The sequence below is a fragment of the Coptis chinensis genome, chromosome 8 (genome assembly GCF_015680905.1).
Source record: "Coptis chinensis isolate HL-2020 chromosome 8, ASM1568090v1, whole genome shotgun sequence".
Lineage (NCBI taxonomy): Eukaryota > Viridiplantae > Streptophyta > Magnoliopsida > Ranunculales > Ranunculaceae > Coptis > Coptis chinensis.
The window spans coordinates 72,699,633-72,717,102 of NC_141463.1; the positions used below are offsets into that span (position 1 = coordinate 72,699,633).

General features: G+C 35.0%; 2 protein-coding genes across 6 annotated transcripts; one reads left to right on the plus strand and one right to left on the minus strand.

The window, feature by feature from the left end:
- Positions 1-1,199: 1,199 nt before the first annotated feature.
- WIP3 (WIP domain protein 3) lies at positions 1,200-4,661 on the minus strand. Its single transcript, XM_086580116.1, has 2 exons — positions 4,004-4,661; positions 1,200-2,087 (listed from the first exon to the last, which is right to left on the minus strand). The coding sequence occupies exons 1-2, from the start codon at positions 4,553-4,555 to the stop codon at positions 1,641-1,643; spliced, it is 999 nt and encodes a 332-aa protein (XP_086436242.1). The 5' UTR covers positions 4,556-4,661; the 3' UTR covers positions 1,200-1,640.
- A 5,226-nt stretch (positions 4,662-9,887) lies between these two features.
- On the plus strand, positions 9,888-16,380 carry LOC147482856 (putative sodium/metabolite cotransporter BASS4, chloroplastic). 5 transcript variants are annotated; one of them, XM_086578196.1, is made up of 14 exons: positions 9,888-10,138; positions 10,209-10,269; positions 10,901-10,990; positions 11,126-11,193; positions 12,090-12,168; positions 12,266-12,324; positions 12,404-12,472; positions 12,696-12,809; positions 12,967-12,988; positions 13,400-13,467; positions 14,579-14,664; positions 15,085-15,214; positions 15,809-15,910; positions 15,999-16,380. In XM_086578196.1, exons 1-14 carry the CDS (start codon positions 9,992-9,994, stop codon positions 16,080-16,082), a joined length of 1,179 nt encoding a protein of 392 aa, XP_086434322.1. In that variant the 5' UTR covers positions 9,888-9,991; the 3' UTR covers positions 16,083-16,380. The 5 variants fall into 5 exon arrangements, with proteins under 5 accessions (XP_086434322.1, XP_086434321.1, XP_086434325.1 ...); XM_086578195.1 differs by having other exon boundaries at positions 9,892-10,138; positions 10,901-11,008; XM_086578199.1 differs by having other exon boundaries at positions 9,943-10,138; positions 10,901-11,008; positions 11,126-11,230.
- The last annotated feature ends 1,090 nt before the right edge of the window (positions 16,381-17,470 follow it).

Below are 17,470 nucleotides of genomic sequence, written 5' to 3' on the forward strand. Positions count from 1 at the left end.
TTAAAGCTATATATGGAAAGTTGAATTGCGCGCATACTATACCTTCATAAGCCTCTTCTATGATTATATATATTGATTCTGTCTTATGTAGTGTTGTGATGATCGGATCTCAACTGTTCTAATCAATCACATTATGAGAGTTGGTAAACATGAGAGTTCTCTTGATTGTTTTCCAGAAAAAAATCTATTTCCGAGAGAATCATGTTTTTAAACAATCTATACTCAATAAATTAGTAGAAATATTCGGTCAATTAAACATCCAAAGCAACCTTCATTGTTAGTGCAACTTTCAATCTCTTTAGATCAAAATATCAAATCTTCAATGCGCATTTTTGTTTAGGAAATTTGTAACTAGTTTTCTCCTTCAATGAAGCCTCTGTACGTCCACATTTGAACAAATTTTCTATTACAGCATGTACTAATTTATCATCTAGAGATGTTACTGTACAAGCAGATTGAATATCCTTCAGCTGAGACACTGAAACCTCTGCTTCGTCATTGCTAATAGGAATAACGTTTCGGAACTCGGAAGGGTACATTGAAGATTATTAGATAGGCAAATGGGCAGTGCATTTTGGCCGCATTAAAAATCTTTAAAAAGTAGGATTGTATCTGAATTTCACAGAATTGACTTTCCCCTGGTTTTGCTTTGCCTCGAACTGTGGCTCCAGCAGCCATCACAGAACTCCTTGGTGTCTAGTATTGTGCGATTCGTGCGACAAACAAAAAAGATGGATAAAAGGGGAGTATTCTTTTGTCTGCGACTCACTCCCACAGTATGGTTCATGCATGATTCACTTTCATGTGAACGTAGATTAATTAGTCCTTCCACCGTCCCACTTGGCTCGACTCAAGTTGTTAAACTGTCTCTGTATTGGTTGTTATATGAACCATTGAGCTTACACGGCTTGGTTAAAAGCTCAAATAGTGGCTCGCTCGCTCACAGCACCGCTCCGACAAAACATGGTGGAAGATCTCTTACACTTTATTTGATTCCCCTTTTTTAAACAACCTTGATGGACTATGCCTTTCCTGCTGGTCAAGCTCACCCCAAAAAGCCAAAATCTATCTCCATATGTCCCGTACTCCGATGTATAAGACATGCCTACATACAGCAGTACAGCCTACCAAATGGTGTGAAATTGTGAATAACTGGATATAATTGAAATCGCTCAAACACGTGATCATAAGACCATTACTACAAAAACAACAATCGATCTGTTACTTAATAATTCATTAAGATTACCAATTACCAACTAGACATTGAAGTGGACAAATATTCTCCATGAGGATCGAGTGATTACAAACACGTACCTGAGCTTTTACAAACATTTCGACTTCAGATTATGCCACTTTACCTAAATCTTGCCACTGAAGCAAATTCAGCTACTTCAAGTCGTCAACACCCTCATTTTCAGTAAACACCCACTAATAAATAAAGACAACTATGTAGCTTTATTAATTATCTTCTTATCGTATCATCTGTGCTCAGTATCAAACTGCTCTCTAGGTGTTTCCTGCAACAACACTTTCTTAAAGTATTTTGTTACTGAGCACAAGCTTAGATAAGCCTACTACAATCATAGTACTTTCACATGGTGTTCATGTAACCTTAAATAGTATAGTAAATTGGAGATTGATCACTTGGATCTTCTTGAGCCTGTTTCATCTTCGGACCCCGTAATACATTCCTTTTCTTCTTCAAAACTTTGATGACAAGGGTGTGGAGTATGTCCATTTCCAAATGATCTTATGTGATCCTTGAGTGATCTCTTATGTTTGAAATCAGAACCACATGTACAATACCACAGCTTGCCACAGTTCTTCTCATGCGTTCTCCAGTCTCCCTTTACCGCAAATAACTTGCCACACTTCCTACATGAAAATGGCTTAGCACCATGCTTTCTCTTGTAATGTGTTTGAAGAGTCCTAAAATCCTTCAATGGTTTTGCTCTAGGATGGTTGATGTTGTTCTTGCAACCATGAGCACAACAATAGCAAGGTAGCTTCAACATTGTTGTTGGTTGTGTTCCTTTAAGCGATTCGGGTCCTCTTCTATATTGTGATCCATGTCCCCACATATGCATCTGCAAATTATTGTCATTAGTGATTAAGTAAACAAAAACAAAAGGTGGTTATATGATATACATATGATTGTAGTGTTTAAATGTCTACTGTAAAGATCCAGATAGATATGTAATATAGTTCCAAGCAAAGTGACCTTAATTAATTGTAATCAATGGTAACTAATCCAGGAGTTCGTGTGCAGCTATTTGTTGTAGTCCAATAGTAGTATACTACAGACATAACACTACATAAGGTTCCAAGACTATCAAGTCATTAATTATTTGCTCCAAGTATATATATATTGTATATATATATATAAGCTTTCTCTTAAACGGACATGTTCGTACGTTTATTAACTTGTTCGTGGGCAGCTTATATACGATACTATATAAGTTGTGAAACACACTATATAATATGTCCGTTAACGGACATCCCATTTAAGAAAAAGCCTATATATATAGGCCTTCTTTTAAACGGATTATCCGCGGACACAGTATCTTGGACAACTTATTTAGTGTCTTGAACAACTTTTTCATTTACGCTTATTATATGGTCATGGGCAAGTCACCAAATAAACTGTTCAAGACACTAAATAAGATGCGTCAAGACACTATATAACATGTCCGTTAAGAGAAAGCCTATATATAGAGAGAGAGAGAGGAGTGATATCTGGGACAATATGTCGGAAATACATCCTCTTCCCCCTAAGAGCTTGCAATTAAAATCTTACAGGTAATTATTATAAGAACATTAGGGAAGATACTTAGTAGGATTATTACCTTAATTTGGACATTGGATTCCCTTACAGGTTCTATGTACACGTATGGTTTCATAATACTTTTGGAACTTTGTAAAATTCTGTAGGCAGAAAATAACTCAACATGCACATGTTTGAAGGTATTCATAATTCATCGATCAGAATGGTCATCCTTTCTATCAATATGATTGAAAGTTTGATTACTTATAACAGATTGCATGTACCCCTGAATGTTCTCACTATCATTTTCTAGAACTATCTGAGAAGAGTTGTCTCATTCTTTTGTGGACCAACAAATTGAAAAGGAAGTAGTGATTTCTTGAAATGCCGTAGAAATCAACTATGCGGTCCTACATACTCTATAGATAGAATGAATCGGGAAAAGTATGAAATGTCCACTTTGTTTTAGATGCTTACTATAGGTTGTTCATCTTCTGAAAAAGTTCGGTTCATAGTTTCTTCCTAGGTTCATAGTGTTTCTTCAATGCTAATTGCAATGAAAACTTGTGTTCACTAATCAATTATTGCTAGGAAATAAGAGGAGCAGCAGTTGGCATCAAAATAAAAAGTACCACAATAAGTTGGAGTAGTTAGTCTTATATATCTTCCCTGCTGTTACTGTTACTACTGCTTTTACCCCTGTAATGAAATAAGTAATCATTAGTAGTGTTTTCTCCCAAACCCTATCTTTTTCCTATTTCTCCCAAACCATTTAATCAAATTAGATTTGTTTTAAGTACTCCCTCCATACCTTAAACAAATCAGTATTATTAGAAGGTGTATATGCAAATAGTCATACACATTAAAGCCAATATATCTTATATATATTGTTTTTCAATCCTCTACTTGAAAACTGACAAATAATAATTTCAAGAAATGTATGGAAGAGGTAATGAATATGAGACGTGTACACGTATAGTACTGATCAATCTCAAGTAAACTTTAATGAATAAATTAAGAGAGAAAGAAAATTGAAATCCTTAGATCTGGCACCACTGCGGGCACCAGATCAGTTCAAGGTTTTTGTTAGTTATTACTGATAAAAGGTTGAATCAGTTATTTTATAGGCCACCATGATGTTTTTTCGATCAGGTCATCATAACAATAACCAAGTAAAAAGCATGTAAATTGTGAGGGACACATAAAAAAAAAGAAATAATTAGAGACAGAATTACACACCTGCATGTTGTTGTACCTATTGAAGGTCTTGCTGCAGACTGAACAAGAAAATTGTGTTGGCCCATGAAGTATCTGTGCTGGTGTGGGGATCCAAAACCTACCTTCAGTGTTTAGAGAACAACCTTCAAAGCTCTTCTTGATAGTTTTCTCATCATCATTATAGTTCAAGGGTTTGGTCACGCCATCAAAACCTTCATTATTAGGTAATCCAATATGCAAGGTAACTGTGACCTTCTCTAGCTTCTCATCTCTGATCCCTGATGTCTCTTCTTCTGTCAGGACTTTCTCTTCTTTCAAAGGCTTAGTTTCAGTTAACCTGTTTAGAAGAGGTAAGCATTTGGTCTTCTTATCAAGAACGTGGTCATGATCTTCTTGACGATAAAAGAAAGGTAATTTTAAGACACTCATGGTGCTTGTATCCTGCGTTTGTTGATTCCCTGAAGGAGAAGATGAAGAAATAGGGGTTGCCGTTGATGGCTTGAGCCATTCAGTAAAAGTTGGAGCTTGAAAGCAATAGTCCATGTTATTTACATGGTAATTCCTTATAACCATCTTCTTAAGAGCTTAAAATTTCCCTACTCATGGATTTATACAGGGCTCTTTATGTGTGAAAACTACAAAAAGACCTGCACTAGGTTCATTTGTGAAAGGTGGTATTGACCTATCATATCACTTTTACTTTCATTTCCTTTATATATTTCTTTTACTTTTGTCGATCGTTGATAGCTGAGAGCGCTAGAGAGATTAGTGGTGGGGTAGTTATGCCGGAATGATACTCATTGATAATTTAAAAGAGAACCCCAGAATAGTCTTAAACTATTTTTCCAGATACGTACAGTTTTTTTTTTCATCATTCTATGTGAGGTCACATAAAAGCTCCTGTAATTCTAGAATGCTGAGATATCAAAGTACTTAATTATTTGTGAAATCATTTTCCCACAACAAATGTAATGAAGGGATATTGAATGTAAGGAAGTTGAGGACACAATTAACATTGCTATTTTCAATTCTTGTAATATAGAAAAGTCTTTTACTAATACTGTTTTTCTATGACAAATCGACCGTTGAGTCGGCAGCACAATACCTTGAAAAGTGTTGCACACACACATAAAAACTAAGAAAAACTTTTACACTAGCTCAGCTATGTAGCCAAAAGTTGGGATCTCTCTTTTTCCCTGGTGTTGATGTGGAATTCCACCTAATAGTAGTAGTAGTTATAGATTCTTAACTAGAGAAATATAGAGACTGAATACAACACCCCCACAGCTTGTTTTCAAACCAAAAAGGCTTAAAGTCAGTTAAAATCATATCTTCTTTGGCGGTTCTGTTTTGCCTTTTGAAAATTGTGTCTCACTTTGATTAAATTTACCATAGGTAGTTAGTTATCATACAGCATGACTCAACTACCCACTCATGTCTCTGTAACTCTTCTCCACTGCACTCATGGGACTTGGATTGTAAATTGACTTCCATCATCTTCGTCGTATAAAATTTTCTTATTCTTTTTCCAATCTTTTTTCTTCATCTTATATATTGACTTAAAAGATTGTTAAACGTACCGATTACTCTATCTTCTATCTTGATTCCTGGGCGTGCAAGTTCAAGTACCTTCTTTGGACTTTGAAGAGAGTTTGATGTCATGCATGGCTCATGAGAGCATCTTCGACCTGTAAACAGGGCGGTTCTGTTATTGTAAGTGGCCAAATAAGGTCAGGAAAAATCCATGCTACCAATCTTGTAAATGTCACCTATTTCAAAATGTGTATCAATCCAGTTAAATCATAGTATGAGTTTTACATGATTGGTATATATTTCTCTCCTCAGAAGGCAAATGATTTATTGTCCTCTGGTTTAATAAATGTCCTAGTCGTCCCACGCCGATCACAATCCATTTTAACAAGAATGTGCTGCTAGTACTCCAGCAGCTAGTGGAAATTAGTGTATTTTACACAGCTGGCTGCATCAAAGATGTGGTAGTACCGACTTTCTGATATGTGCTAATCGACCAAACACTAGTTGAATACTTAAACATGGGTGCCAATGTGTGATCCCAGCCTGTCCTGAATTTTTTTGCTCCTTTGTACCCGGTAAGAGCATCTCTAGTTGGTGGTAGAATTTTCTTAAAATTTGAATACGAAATTTGAAAAAACTGTCCGCAAATTTTGACCAACTCTAAGTGGTCGCAAATATCGACCGCAAATGTAATTGTAGACCCCACTACGCGCGCTATTACTAATGTCACGTGCTATCGAGTAGAAAATCGGAAATTTCACAAATTTGCTTTATTCTCACCCAACACTCCAAAAACTATCTCCACAACCATTTCATTTTACCATGGTTTTTTCTTCATCATTGCAAAAAACTAGCCAACATACCGACGTTGGCGAATCAACTCAACAATCATGTTATTTTGATACACTCGATCAAGAAAGGTGCCAAATTTACACTTTAAGAAAGCACCTTGCGTTATCATGCAAGTATCTGAATGGAAAGTGTCCTAAAGCATCACATTGCCAATGTTATATGCCCATACATAGAAGTTGTAACGAAGATAGTGAAGAAATAAGATTTTTGAAATGCATGTATGATACATGTTCTGATATGAAATATATATATATATATATATATATATAGACAATTCGTTGCTATGCACGTGTTGTGGCGAGAATGATCATTGGTGTAGGTATTGCCCCTATGCACAGATATCATGCCCAAATGGTTGTGATGGTGTTAGAGAACTGAAAAAGTTCATGAACCTTGAAGGGAAAGGTCTTGATCGATCTATTAAAGTGTTTAGTATGTAGAATGTGAGCGGTTGGGTGCTATAATGAAAAAGGTTAAGACTGGTTAATCATTTTATTTTCTATGACTATGTAACGTAATATATTTTTTAATATGAATAAACTTTTATTTTATATGAATATATGTTAGTTTAAATTAAAATATATATATAATAAAATAGAAAATGATTAACATTGTTTATTGATGATTAAGAATAAACATGCATCTACGAAATTAAATTAAATTACAACAATCAACGTCGGTCACCGCCCCTAATGCTTTCTATAGATACTCGACAAAGTCGTTTTTAAGTCTATCATGCATAATCTTTGATTGAACTCGTAGAGTCCCCTCAATGGATATGTAGTGTCTCCAAGTAGGTGGGATCTGTAGTTGCCTTTCTGGATCAAGAATGTACCTCTTCATTTCATAATTTTTATTTTTAGCTCCGATTATTATATTGTGCAATATGATACATGCTCTCATAACAGTACCCATTGTCTCCACGGCACATGCCATAATTTGCAAGCTTTTACCAAAATCCCAAATTTAGATTGCAAAACCCTAAAAACTCTTTCAATATCTTTCTTTGCAGCTTCTTGCATCGTTGCGAACCACTTCGTGTCTTCGTCTTTAGAGCATTAGGTTTTGAAATTGTTTATATAAATGTCGCATAGTCAAGATAGATACCATTAACTAAATAATAATCCATATTATAGCTATGCTGATTTACATCAAAATAAACAGGTGGAAATGTATCATTGATCACGTGCTCAAATATCGGCGAGTTGTCCAACACGTTGATGTCATTGTGTGACCCTAACATCCCAAAGAAAGAATGTCATATCCACAAGTCTTCGGTTGTAACAGCTTCGAGAATAACAAATGGTTTTCCATAACGACCACTATAAACACCTTGCCATCCAGTTGGACAATTATGCTATTTCCAATGCATATATACAATCAATGCTTCCCAACATACCCGGCCATCCATGTATGACAAAATATGCAAGCAAGCGTTCTGTATCTGCAATATTTGGCATTCGCAAGTAGACTGAACCGTAAAATTTGATAATTGCATCACAAAAATGCATCAACGCTGGTTTACAGTTTGCTCGAAAATGTATAATTGATCGTCAATTTGATCAGCCACCGTACCCTAACCAAGAATACGTAAAATTGCAGTCACATTGATCAGAGGATCTATACCAGGTTTACCAGCATTGTTAAATTTAGGTTGAAAGTACTTAAAATGAGTCTGAATATCGTTGAAGATGTGAAGGAATAAAGATTTTTTCATACGAAAGCGTCATTTGAAATCCTCTTTCGGAAAAACAGGATGATCGACGAAGTAGTTGGCCTTCAAGATTTCCAAAGTCAAAGTATAATTTATATGTTTCACTTTTTGACCCTTATTTGAACCACCATGTGGTGCCTTCAGAGCATGTACTTGTGTTTGTGCAAATACAGCCAAATGGTGCTTCATAAGGGGAATGACGTTAACAAATTATTCATCAAGACTATCTGCCGAGTTTTTCGCTGAAGAAAATGAAGAAGATGACGACGATGAAAATGAAGATGAAGATGAAGATTGAAGGGGAAAAATCTCATACATATCATGGTCTATTTTTTGGCAATGTGTGTGTGTTGTTTGTTGAGGATTGATGTGAAATGATTGAGTTTTTTTATAAAAATGTTTGAGTTGAGTGTATGTAAAATGAAGAAAGAGATAAGTGTAGACATATAGATGTAGAATTCCGGGCGTTTTTGCTTGTTTTTTTTCCCGTTGGAGCACACAACATTAGGAGTGACGTGACGCAGCGCAGAGCGCAACAGCACCACTGACGCGTGGTGCTGGTCAAAAAAAAAAAAAAAAAATTGTGACGACATTTGCAATGGCGCGCGACATTACCACTATCGCTCTGTATCCATATCCGAAATCCCAAATTTGCGAATAAGAATGCAACTGAACAGGTAATGTGACTAAATTTGCTTCCACCTAGAGTTGGAATTCCGAAAAATTCCAAGTTTCGAAAACAAATTTGAAGAATTTTAGAGATGTTCTAAATTCATTTCCCCTAGTCTTCTAATACCGGAGCAAACCTTTCTCTAGCCAATAAATTAAGCACATTCACACAAGTATCAGTTGCTGGACTCTTCTGTTGTGCATTCGTGTAGCTAGCTTGTGTAGAGATCTATAAAAAGTCATTTGTGAACACACAGGTTTAAGTGTTGATAAATAATCAAATGCTACTAAGAGTATCTTCAATATAATGGTATCATCGATCTGAATTTCAGCAACATGAATCATCAACACTTGAAGGCTGGTGCAAATACAGGTTGTTTGACTTTAATCTCATCAAACCTACACGGGCGACTATCCACTACCGTTTTTTTTTATAGAATCTCCTATTTTTTTAAAAATAAGTAAAAAAAAGTCTCAAATTAGTAAAAACGGAAAAAAAAAAAATCTTCTTCTCAATGTTTACCGATTTTTAGTAATTTTTTCCGATTTTTTTTATAATGGATAGTTTTTGATTAATTTATTTTAATATTTTTTTTTTGAATTGTAAATATTTGTAGAATATTATAGGATATAACAAGACTTTACATATATATTTACAAATTTTCAATTTGATATATGTTGGAAATAATCCTAACATAATACACAATCACACATTGCATATTATTTTATGTTTTAATTATTTATAATTTTCTTGATTTTTTAAACAAATTTGTACGAATTCTGAATTTGTGACTGGGTGGTTGCATATAGTCTTGCACCAGACATTGAATCCTGGTTTAAAGTCTGCGGTACACACCATAAACCGCATGGCCTTTAGCAATTCAAACTTGCGCACGCGCCACACCATGAACCACGCCCATCAGTTGAAAAAGTCCACACGATTTGTTTACATCGTAAACCGCATTGTGGTGTTGATAAAACATCCCAATTTGCTGGTCTTGGTGAATGACGAATGTTAGATTTCAACAAAATTTTGAAGATTTGGTGTTGACCACGCTACCATTGAAACTATGACGAAGTGAAAAATGACTTGTTGGTTGAAATTTGAAAATTCCAAATACATATTTCTAAGTTTTCCAAAGTGTCAAAATCAACAAAAATCTCGGTACATTTTTTCACTTTCGTGAAACTTACGAAATCTGTTATTTCTGTTATTTCAGTTAAGGAAATTTCTGGTTCAAATGGCGGGAAGCCTTCAAACCCTAAAATTCATACCTCTTAACTCTCAACAAAAACCATCTAATTTTCCATCACACCGTCTAAAATTGTCCTTCATTTCTAATCAGAAACTCCGGTTCACCAAAGCCAGTAGTGCACAACACAATCAGGTCTTTTTTTCACTTCACAATAACTAGTGTTTCTGCCTTTTGACTTTTCTCACTTTCGTTGACTTTTCAGGTGGGTGGTAATGGAATTCAGTATACTAAGAGTTGGGCGGCGAATAACTTCCTTCCAATTGGTAACCACTTTTAACTGGAAAAAGAAGAAGAAAATGATTGCAATTTAGTTTGGAATGTATAATCTTGAGGCACATTAATTTGGAAGGAGTGAAATGAAGTATACTTTCTGGGGATGTTTCAGCAATTGAGAAGAAATGAGAATAGTTTTTAGACTAAAAGAGATGTAACGTAGGAAGGCAGTGATTAATGAATGATCTTTAATGAGAGACAAATAAATGAACAAGTGGTTGTCATTGTTTAAAGATTGTTTCCGAAGAATGATAATGATCGGGACCTAAAAAAGTGACGGTCTTACTAATGTTCATATAATGTTTTTTGGACTTTAAAAGAGAAAGAGGAATAGAATGGTTGGAATTAAGGGTTTTGATGAAGTGAGAGCAGAACCTATAGATGAGTAACCTTGTAATGTAGGGCATTACACCACTCTATGTCTAGTTATTTCTGTTTGTTAGATTGTTTTGGGATATGTTCAAACTGAAATGTTTATTGTTCTTTGAACCTTTGGATTTTTTTTTTTTTAATTTTGAGTAACTTTTTTATCTTTATTTGTTTATTTTCTTTATTCGTATGAAATTGCAGATAGTACTTCTGAAGTTTGTTTACTGTTGCTTTATTGACAATTTTTACCAGCTCTTGTCAGTGGAGTTGCTCTAGGGCTTACAAGTCCAAGACTTGGTTGTCTTGCGCATCATTATTCCATGTCAAAATTTAGCACTTTCGGTATTTTTCTTATCTCAGGTATGATTTTGAATAGCATTATTGTGCTGCTATATTCTTCTTCTTCCATCTTTTTTTTTTCCAAAAAATGTTTTTATGCCTAACTTCTGTATATGTCTTCCTTACATAATGATAAAGGGCTAACTTTGCGGACCGAGGAAATCGGAGCTGCTGCAGAAGCATGGCCCATAGGATTGTTTGGGCTAGTATGACCTCAAATTCCTTATGTGCCTTCTGTCTGTTGTATGTTCTTTGTAACAATTCTTTTACTCTAGTCAATTTTTATGGAAAATACTTCATTTTGCAGACATTTTACTTAAAAAAAAAGAGAGTTGTTTTCCCATTGTTCATTTGTCAATAGAGATAATGTGAGGCAGCTTAAAGTGGTTATTTTAAATATTTTTTGTGCCTGAAAGGATCTATCTCCATGGCTGGTTTACTTTCGTGTTGTGTAAGTCCATATACAAGCCTTCACGACTGGAAGTAGGACATAGTGTTGTTTGTTTTGGGGGCTGAATTGTTTCTGTGTTTCATCTGTACATCTTGATCATGTCAGGACTCATGATCACATTGCATGATTTATTCTAGTTCAGAAGTCTTAAATATGGGCAAAACCAATTGGCGATGAGTGGAGAGATCCAGAAACTTTTATGCCATACTGCAAGGCTTTAAAATTCCCATGTGGGACTACACTAAACATCTCAACAAGAAGCATGAAGCTTGAATCCATAATAGCATTGGGTATCAATTATGCAATTTGAATCTATTGATAAGAATGAATGGAAAGTGGTTGTATTTCAATTAAGAAGAAACCTCAAACAGACTCAGTGTGCCTATGAAGAATGATTTCCTCTGTAATTAGTTCATCATAAATTCATAACATGATTATATGAATAGTCAAGTCACGAAAATTAAACACTAAAATCTTTTAACTTTCTATTTATAGTGTCACAGGCTATGACACTATAAATAGAATCTCATAGGAAGTATGCGATTGTCCCTGGCTAAGAATAATAATCAATTAAATAAATAAAAAAAATCCTCCTTTTATTTATGGCCATTAGTATGTTTGCTATCATGATATTCTTGGTTTTCTTTGCAGATATCTATTTTGATAGTCAGTCCATTCTTTTCAAAGCTTATTTTGCTGCATCAACTAGCGCCTCAAGAATTTATCACAGGTATGTATATGGTTAATAAGTTTACTGAGTGTATCTTCGTTTAAGTAGTATTTGATTTTTCACAATTTGTTGAGACGCGTAGACTGAACTTCTGTAGGACTAGCTATTTTTAGCTGTATGCCGACGACATTGTCAAGTGGAGTAGCATTGACACAGGTATGCTGGTCATACTCTTATCTATTAGCTGCATTTAAATGTGAACCTACATGTTTTACAAATTGCTCCCGAAATGCAGCTTGTTGGAGGAAACTCTGCTCTGGCTCTTGCAATGACAGTGATATCTAATCTGTTGGGTATTCTTATGGTACGTCTTTGAAGCACTTTGTTTCTGGGTTCCAGTTGTAGAATTTACTTTTTTCATAATTAAAAGTGAAATGGCACCTCTTAACCTGATATTGATGAGAGCGTAGATGAGAAAATCGAAAAATTCATGAATTATTAATTTATTAACATATGTTGGTGTTTAAAACATTGCATGTTTGTTGGAGTTGCTATGAGTGTATTCTGAAAGTACCCTTTCATATTAGGTTCCCTTTTCTCTATCAAAATTCATAGCGAATGGAGTTGGCGTATCTGTTCCAACTGAGCAACTGCTTAGAAGCCTGCTTATCACACTTTTGGTTCCTCTTGTTCTGGGGAAGGTATTCTTATTTTTATTACCTGCTTGCTTTTGAAAAGCAATTATTCAGTTTTGATCTTGAATATTTCTCCCCACTTTTCAAAACGAAAGTTTTAGGGAGCTTGTGTCTTTTATGTTTCATATCTTGAATGCTTCGTGCATTTTTTGATTTGCTGTAGGTCTTTCGAGATTGCTTCAAAGGTAAGCCTCTCCCTCCCTCTCTCTCTTCTCTCTAAAATCATGCTGGAAGTTTCTTTACATCCTCTTAACACAAAGGATTGTAGTTACACATTTAGTAAGTACTCTTCATGTTGAATATTTGATGGAACCCAGTTTGGTTGGTAGAGTGGCCCTGTGCGGCCCATCTATGCGTGTAGCATGTGGAGATGTGTGTCGAAGGGACTTCATTTATATAAATTATCCTCCTTGATTTTGAAGAGGGTAGTGAGCATGCTTTTTGGGAGGACCTATGGCTGGAAGAGAACTCTATTTGGCATTTTGTGTTCTCTTTGGGGTATTCTTGATACAGAGGGGGAGGGGGTTATACACTTATACTGCATAATGAAATTGTATGCAGTACCTATTGTTGACCTGGTTATTATTGCAATGTAGGTGTGGGAGAATATGTTGACCAGAACCGTAAACTCTTCTCAATGATTAGTGCTGTCCTCCTTAGTCTTGTAAGATTGCAATCATAGTTCTTTTTCTTTCCTCTATTTTCTTTTCAGATTATTTGACAATACAATCTCTGGGGCATTGTATTTGGTACACGGTGTTGAAAGTTTTCAGGCTTGCAACTTAATTGTTGTATTGGACAATGATGACGCACTTTATATTTCTTTTCTCCAACTGTTAGAAACTTACCATTTCTCTTATGCTAAGGGCTAACTATTGATTGATACCCCTTTTTTTATGCGTTAAGGGCGGAGGTTTGACATATATAAAAGGTTAATTAATGACAAGTTAATATAATGGTCTTATTGTGTGTTTGAGGTCATGTAAATATATTGAAAACTTTAGGTCCAAGGATCTACATGTTTAACTGATGAAAACCTTACTCACGCAAGCAAGAAATAAAGATGAACACCAATTGTTAAGGGAGGAACTCTAGTTTATAAAAAAGAAGAATGGTGGTAAACCCTTAGTACTCAACCTAAATTATGTTAGGGCTTTTTAGGTTTTGGTACCCACAGTCAACTGGGTTGACTGACGGTCAATTACCGGAACTAGGACTAAAGACTAATATTTAAGCTTTTATGGACCAAAGCCTAATAAACCAACTAATAGTAGGACCAAAACCTAAAAAACCCATTATGTTAGTTTACAAAACAATAGTCACCACCTGTTTGTGAGGATAAAGGCCTTATATAATTAAACTGGTGACTTAATAACACTGGATCCTGTGCCAATCAGAAGAACTGATTGAAGTGAAAAGATTTACTAAATACTATAATCAAAAGTTACTAAAGTAGTGAAAATGGGAACCTAATCATAACAGTGATTCTGTGATATACTATAGTTACCAAATTGTTGATTCCTAGTACACCATTAACACACTTTCACGTAGCAGACTGTCAATTTGTCCAGGTATTGGAGATTGATTTTAAACTTGTTGATTCATTCAAGCTTGGGGATGTTGGTTTTTAGTCAAACAATAACCCAGTTGCTAAATTTCTGAAAAACTATTGCAACTAAATCTGTTTCGAAGTCAGTTTATAGCTTGTTTAGTTCTTCTTTCAATCATTTTGATTACTGATCAAAATTAAAGTGTCAATGATTTTTTTATGCCAGGTTCCATGGATACAAGTGAGTAAGTCAAGGTCACTGCTATTGATGGTGAAACCAGCAGCATTCCTCCTGGCTGTTGGCATGGGAATGTATGTTCCTCGATCATCAATCTTTACTTATCATGAACTTCAATTTAGAGGTGTTTTTCCTATCTATATTTCGTTACCAAGGCATGTGAGGATCTTCCCCCTGCTCACAAAAAGGTGTTTCTTTGAAACGTTTCCTGAAACTGTTCTTGGCCTAGGAGTGACAGTTTCTTAGCAGACCCTTTATCCAAAAATTAGAAGGAAACCATAAAGAGAAAAAAAAAAAAAAAAAAAAAAATAGGGGATCACATGTGGATCTTATGTATTCGCTGACATTATCATGACATCAGTTATGTCCAGTTATCTCCCTTTTCCTACAGTAGTATACATTTTCCCCATATGCACTAACACATTTATGCTCAGCAGAAATTACTTTGGTTTGCTATATTCTTATTAACAGGGTGTGATATGAACTTATTGTAGGTTTCTGCATCTTATCCTGTTAGCATTCAACACACTTGTAGCACAGAGCTTGTCAATTGCGCTGGGTGCTAAAATATCGGTTTTTGCCAAGAAAGAGAATTATCGTGCTTTTGTACTTGTTGCTAGCCAGGTCAGCACATACTGATATATTCTATATAAAAAAAATAGCATCATTGTGGGAAAATTCAAGATTCGGTGTATAAAATATTGTTGTATATATCAGGTTTCCCCAAGAGTTGATGCAATTTATGGTATTTTGGATTAAACCTGTGAAATATCAACAATATATATAAAATATCCCGAATTTTAGAATAGTGGGCCATTAAAAGTTAGTGTGGCTGGCTTTATCAAGCCTGGTAATGTGTTTGTTTGTGTTAAACCTAATTATAATAGAGAACATATGTGTCTGGAAATAGAGTACAGAATGTTTGTTGTAAATCTTAAGAAATGAGCCCTATCTGGGAGAAATATTAGATAGCAGAAAGTTCACTCTTCAAAGATGAATGCCAAGATATCCTTGCCTCTTTAGTATAGTTGAGATGTTTTAACTTTTGAATTAGTTGATTATTATCGTCTGAAAGTATAAACATATGGTAGTATATCATTATCATTATCATTATCATCATATCACATCAACTCTTTTAGATTAGAATGCCTTTTCGCTGGTCTGCAAGAAAGTTATTGTTTGATTTTTAAACCTTCGTATATGAGCATGTCTTTGCAGAAAACTTTGCCTGTAATGGTAGCAGTTGTGGAACAGCTTCATGGTGCTATGGGTGAATCAGGGTTGCTAGTTCTTCCTTGTGTGGCTGCTCATATAAACCAGGTGGTTCCTCGTTTCCATCAACTTGTTATTTGTGATTTAACTAAAGGAACGGAGTTTACCCCATGACTTACAATGTTCACTGGTGTAGATCATCTTTGATTCAATTCTAGTGAACCTATGGCTTCAGAAGGATCAGCGGCTTCAAGGAAGTACAAAGAATAAGATCATTTGAAACTTAAGGGCATGACAAATGGTGGACATCTCGTGTTATTTATTTGTTAATGTTTAAAATGCCCCATTGCGCTCATGGGGTTATTGTGAACCTCGAAAGAATCTCCTTCTTTAGAACTTTAGTTTGTTCTATTGGGATTTGCTGGACTCTGGGATTGTAGTTTCTAGTTTTTCATTGTGAAACTGTCCGAAAAACCTGAAGTACAAAATCTAGTTTCAGATTTGGGGACCCAACAGATTTTCTCTCATTCCAAGAGATGATTTCCATCATACGTACATTATATTTTTTGTTCTGAATCTGTCTGATTGTTTTTTACTTTTTTTAATCATTGTAAGTTTACATTCAGAAACTAACAATTGGAAAATCCCCTTCGGATTCCATTGTTGCTCAAATTGGTACCACCCAACCAGCAGTACAGCCATGTGCGTGTGTCATTTGTCTGTAGCTAAAAAAATAAAATTGGGTACGAGTAATACTATACGTACCAACAGTTGTACCAACAAATAAACACCAACTTTTATCGAAAAAAAAAAAAAAAAAAAAAACAAATAAACACCAACTGACGTGTTACCCAATTCTCCTGAAATGAAAACTCCATGCTGACTAGGATTTCCACTAACAAAGTTTATACTTTCATGGTTTATCCAATTCTCCTGAAATGAAAACTCCATGCTGACTAGGATTTCCACTAACAAAGTTTATACTCTCATGGTTTATGTCCAACACTCTAAGTATTACATAGGTTATTGTCCACTCTTCATCAAGGCGAAGAGCTCATGTAATTCTAGCTTTGCAATCTGTTTTTGATACTAGACACATATTAACTAAACTTTGTGATATGTGTCGAGCATTTCCTTCATGCAAACAAACCCCATTATTATCTTCCGAACTGCTTCTTTTACAAATACCAAATCTCATCTCTTTTCCATATCTTGCATAAAATTCAATGAGGTCCTTAACAAAGCTAAACAATATTTTCATTGCAAGCTTCTCACCTCTGAGTTCTACATTAGTTTAGTTGTTTTTATCAACTTCATTCCCTTAAGTTTCTCCCATCCCCTCAATCTTGATTCGTAAAATCACCTAGTACTTTTGTCATTGGTAAAAACAAATGTTGCGTGTTTTTGAATCTTAATTATTTGAGTAGAATGGAGATGAAAGTTCAAGAAAATAAATAAATAAATGAACATAATACACTTATCCGTATTAGGAATAAAAAGGGAATGCAAATTAAAAAAACTGGCCTAGATTTTTCGTCTGGGGTGTTCTGTAATGTTGAAATTAAATGATGTTTGCTCGAGAAAATTTTATCGGGAACCAAATGTTTATTTTTTCTTGTTATTTTGTTTTAAAGAGTCAAATTAAATGACTAGATGGAGGGAAAATGG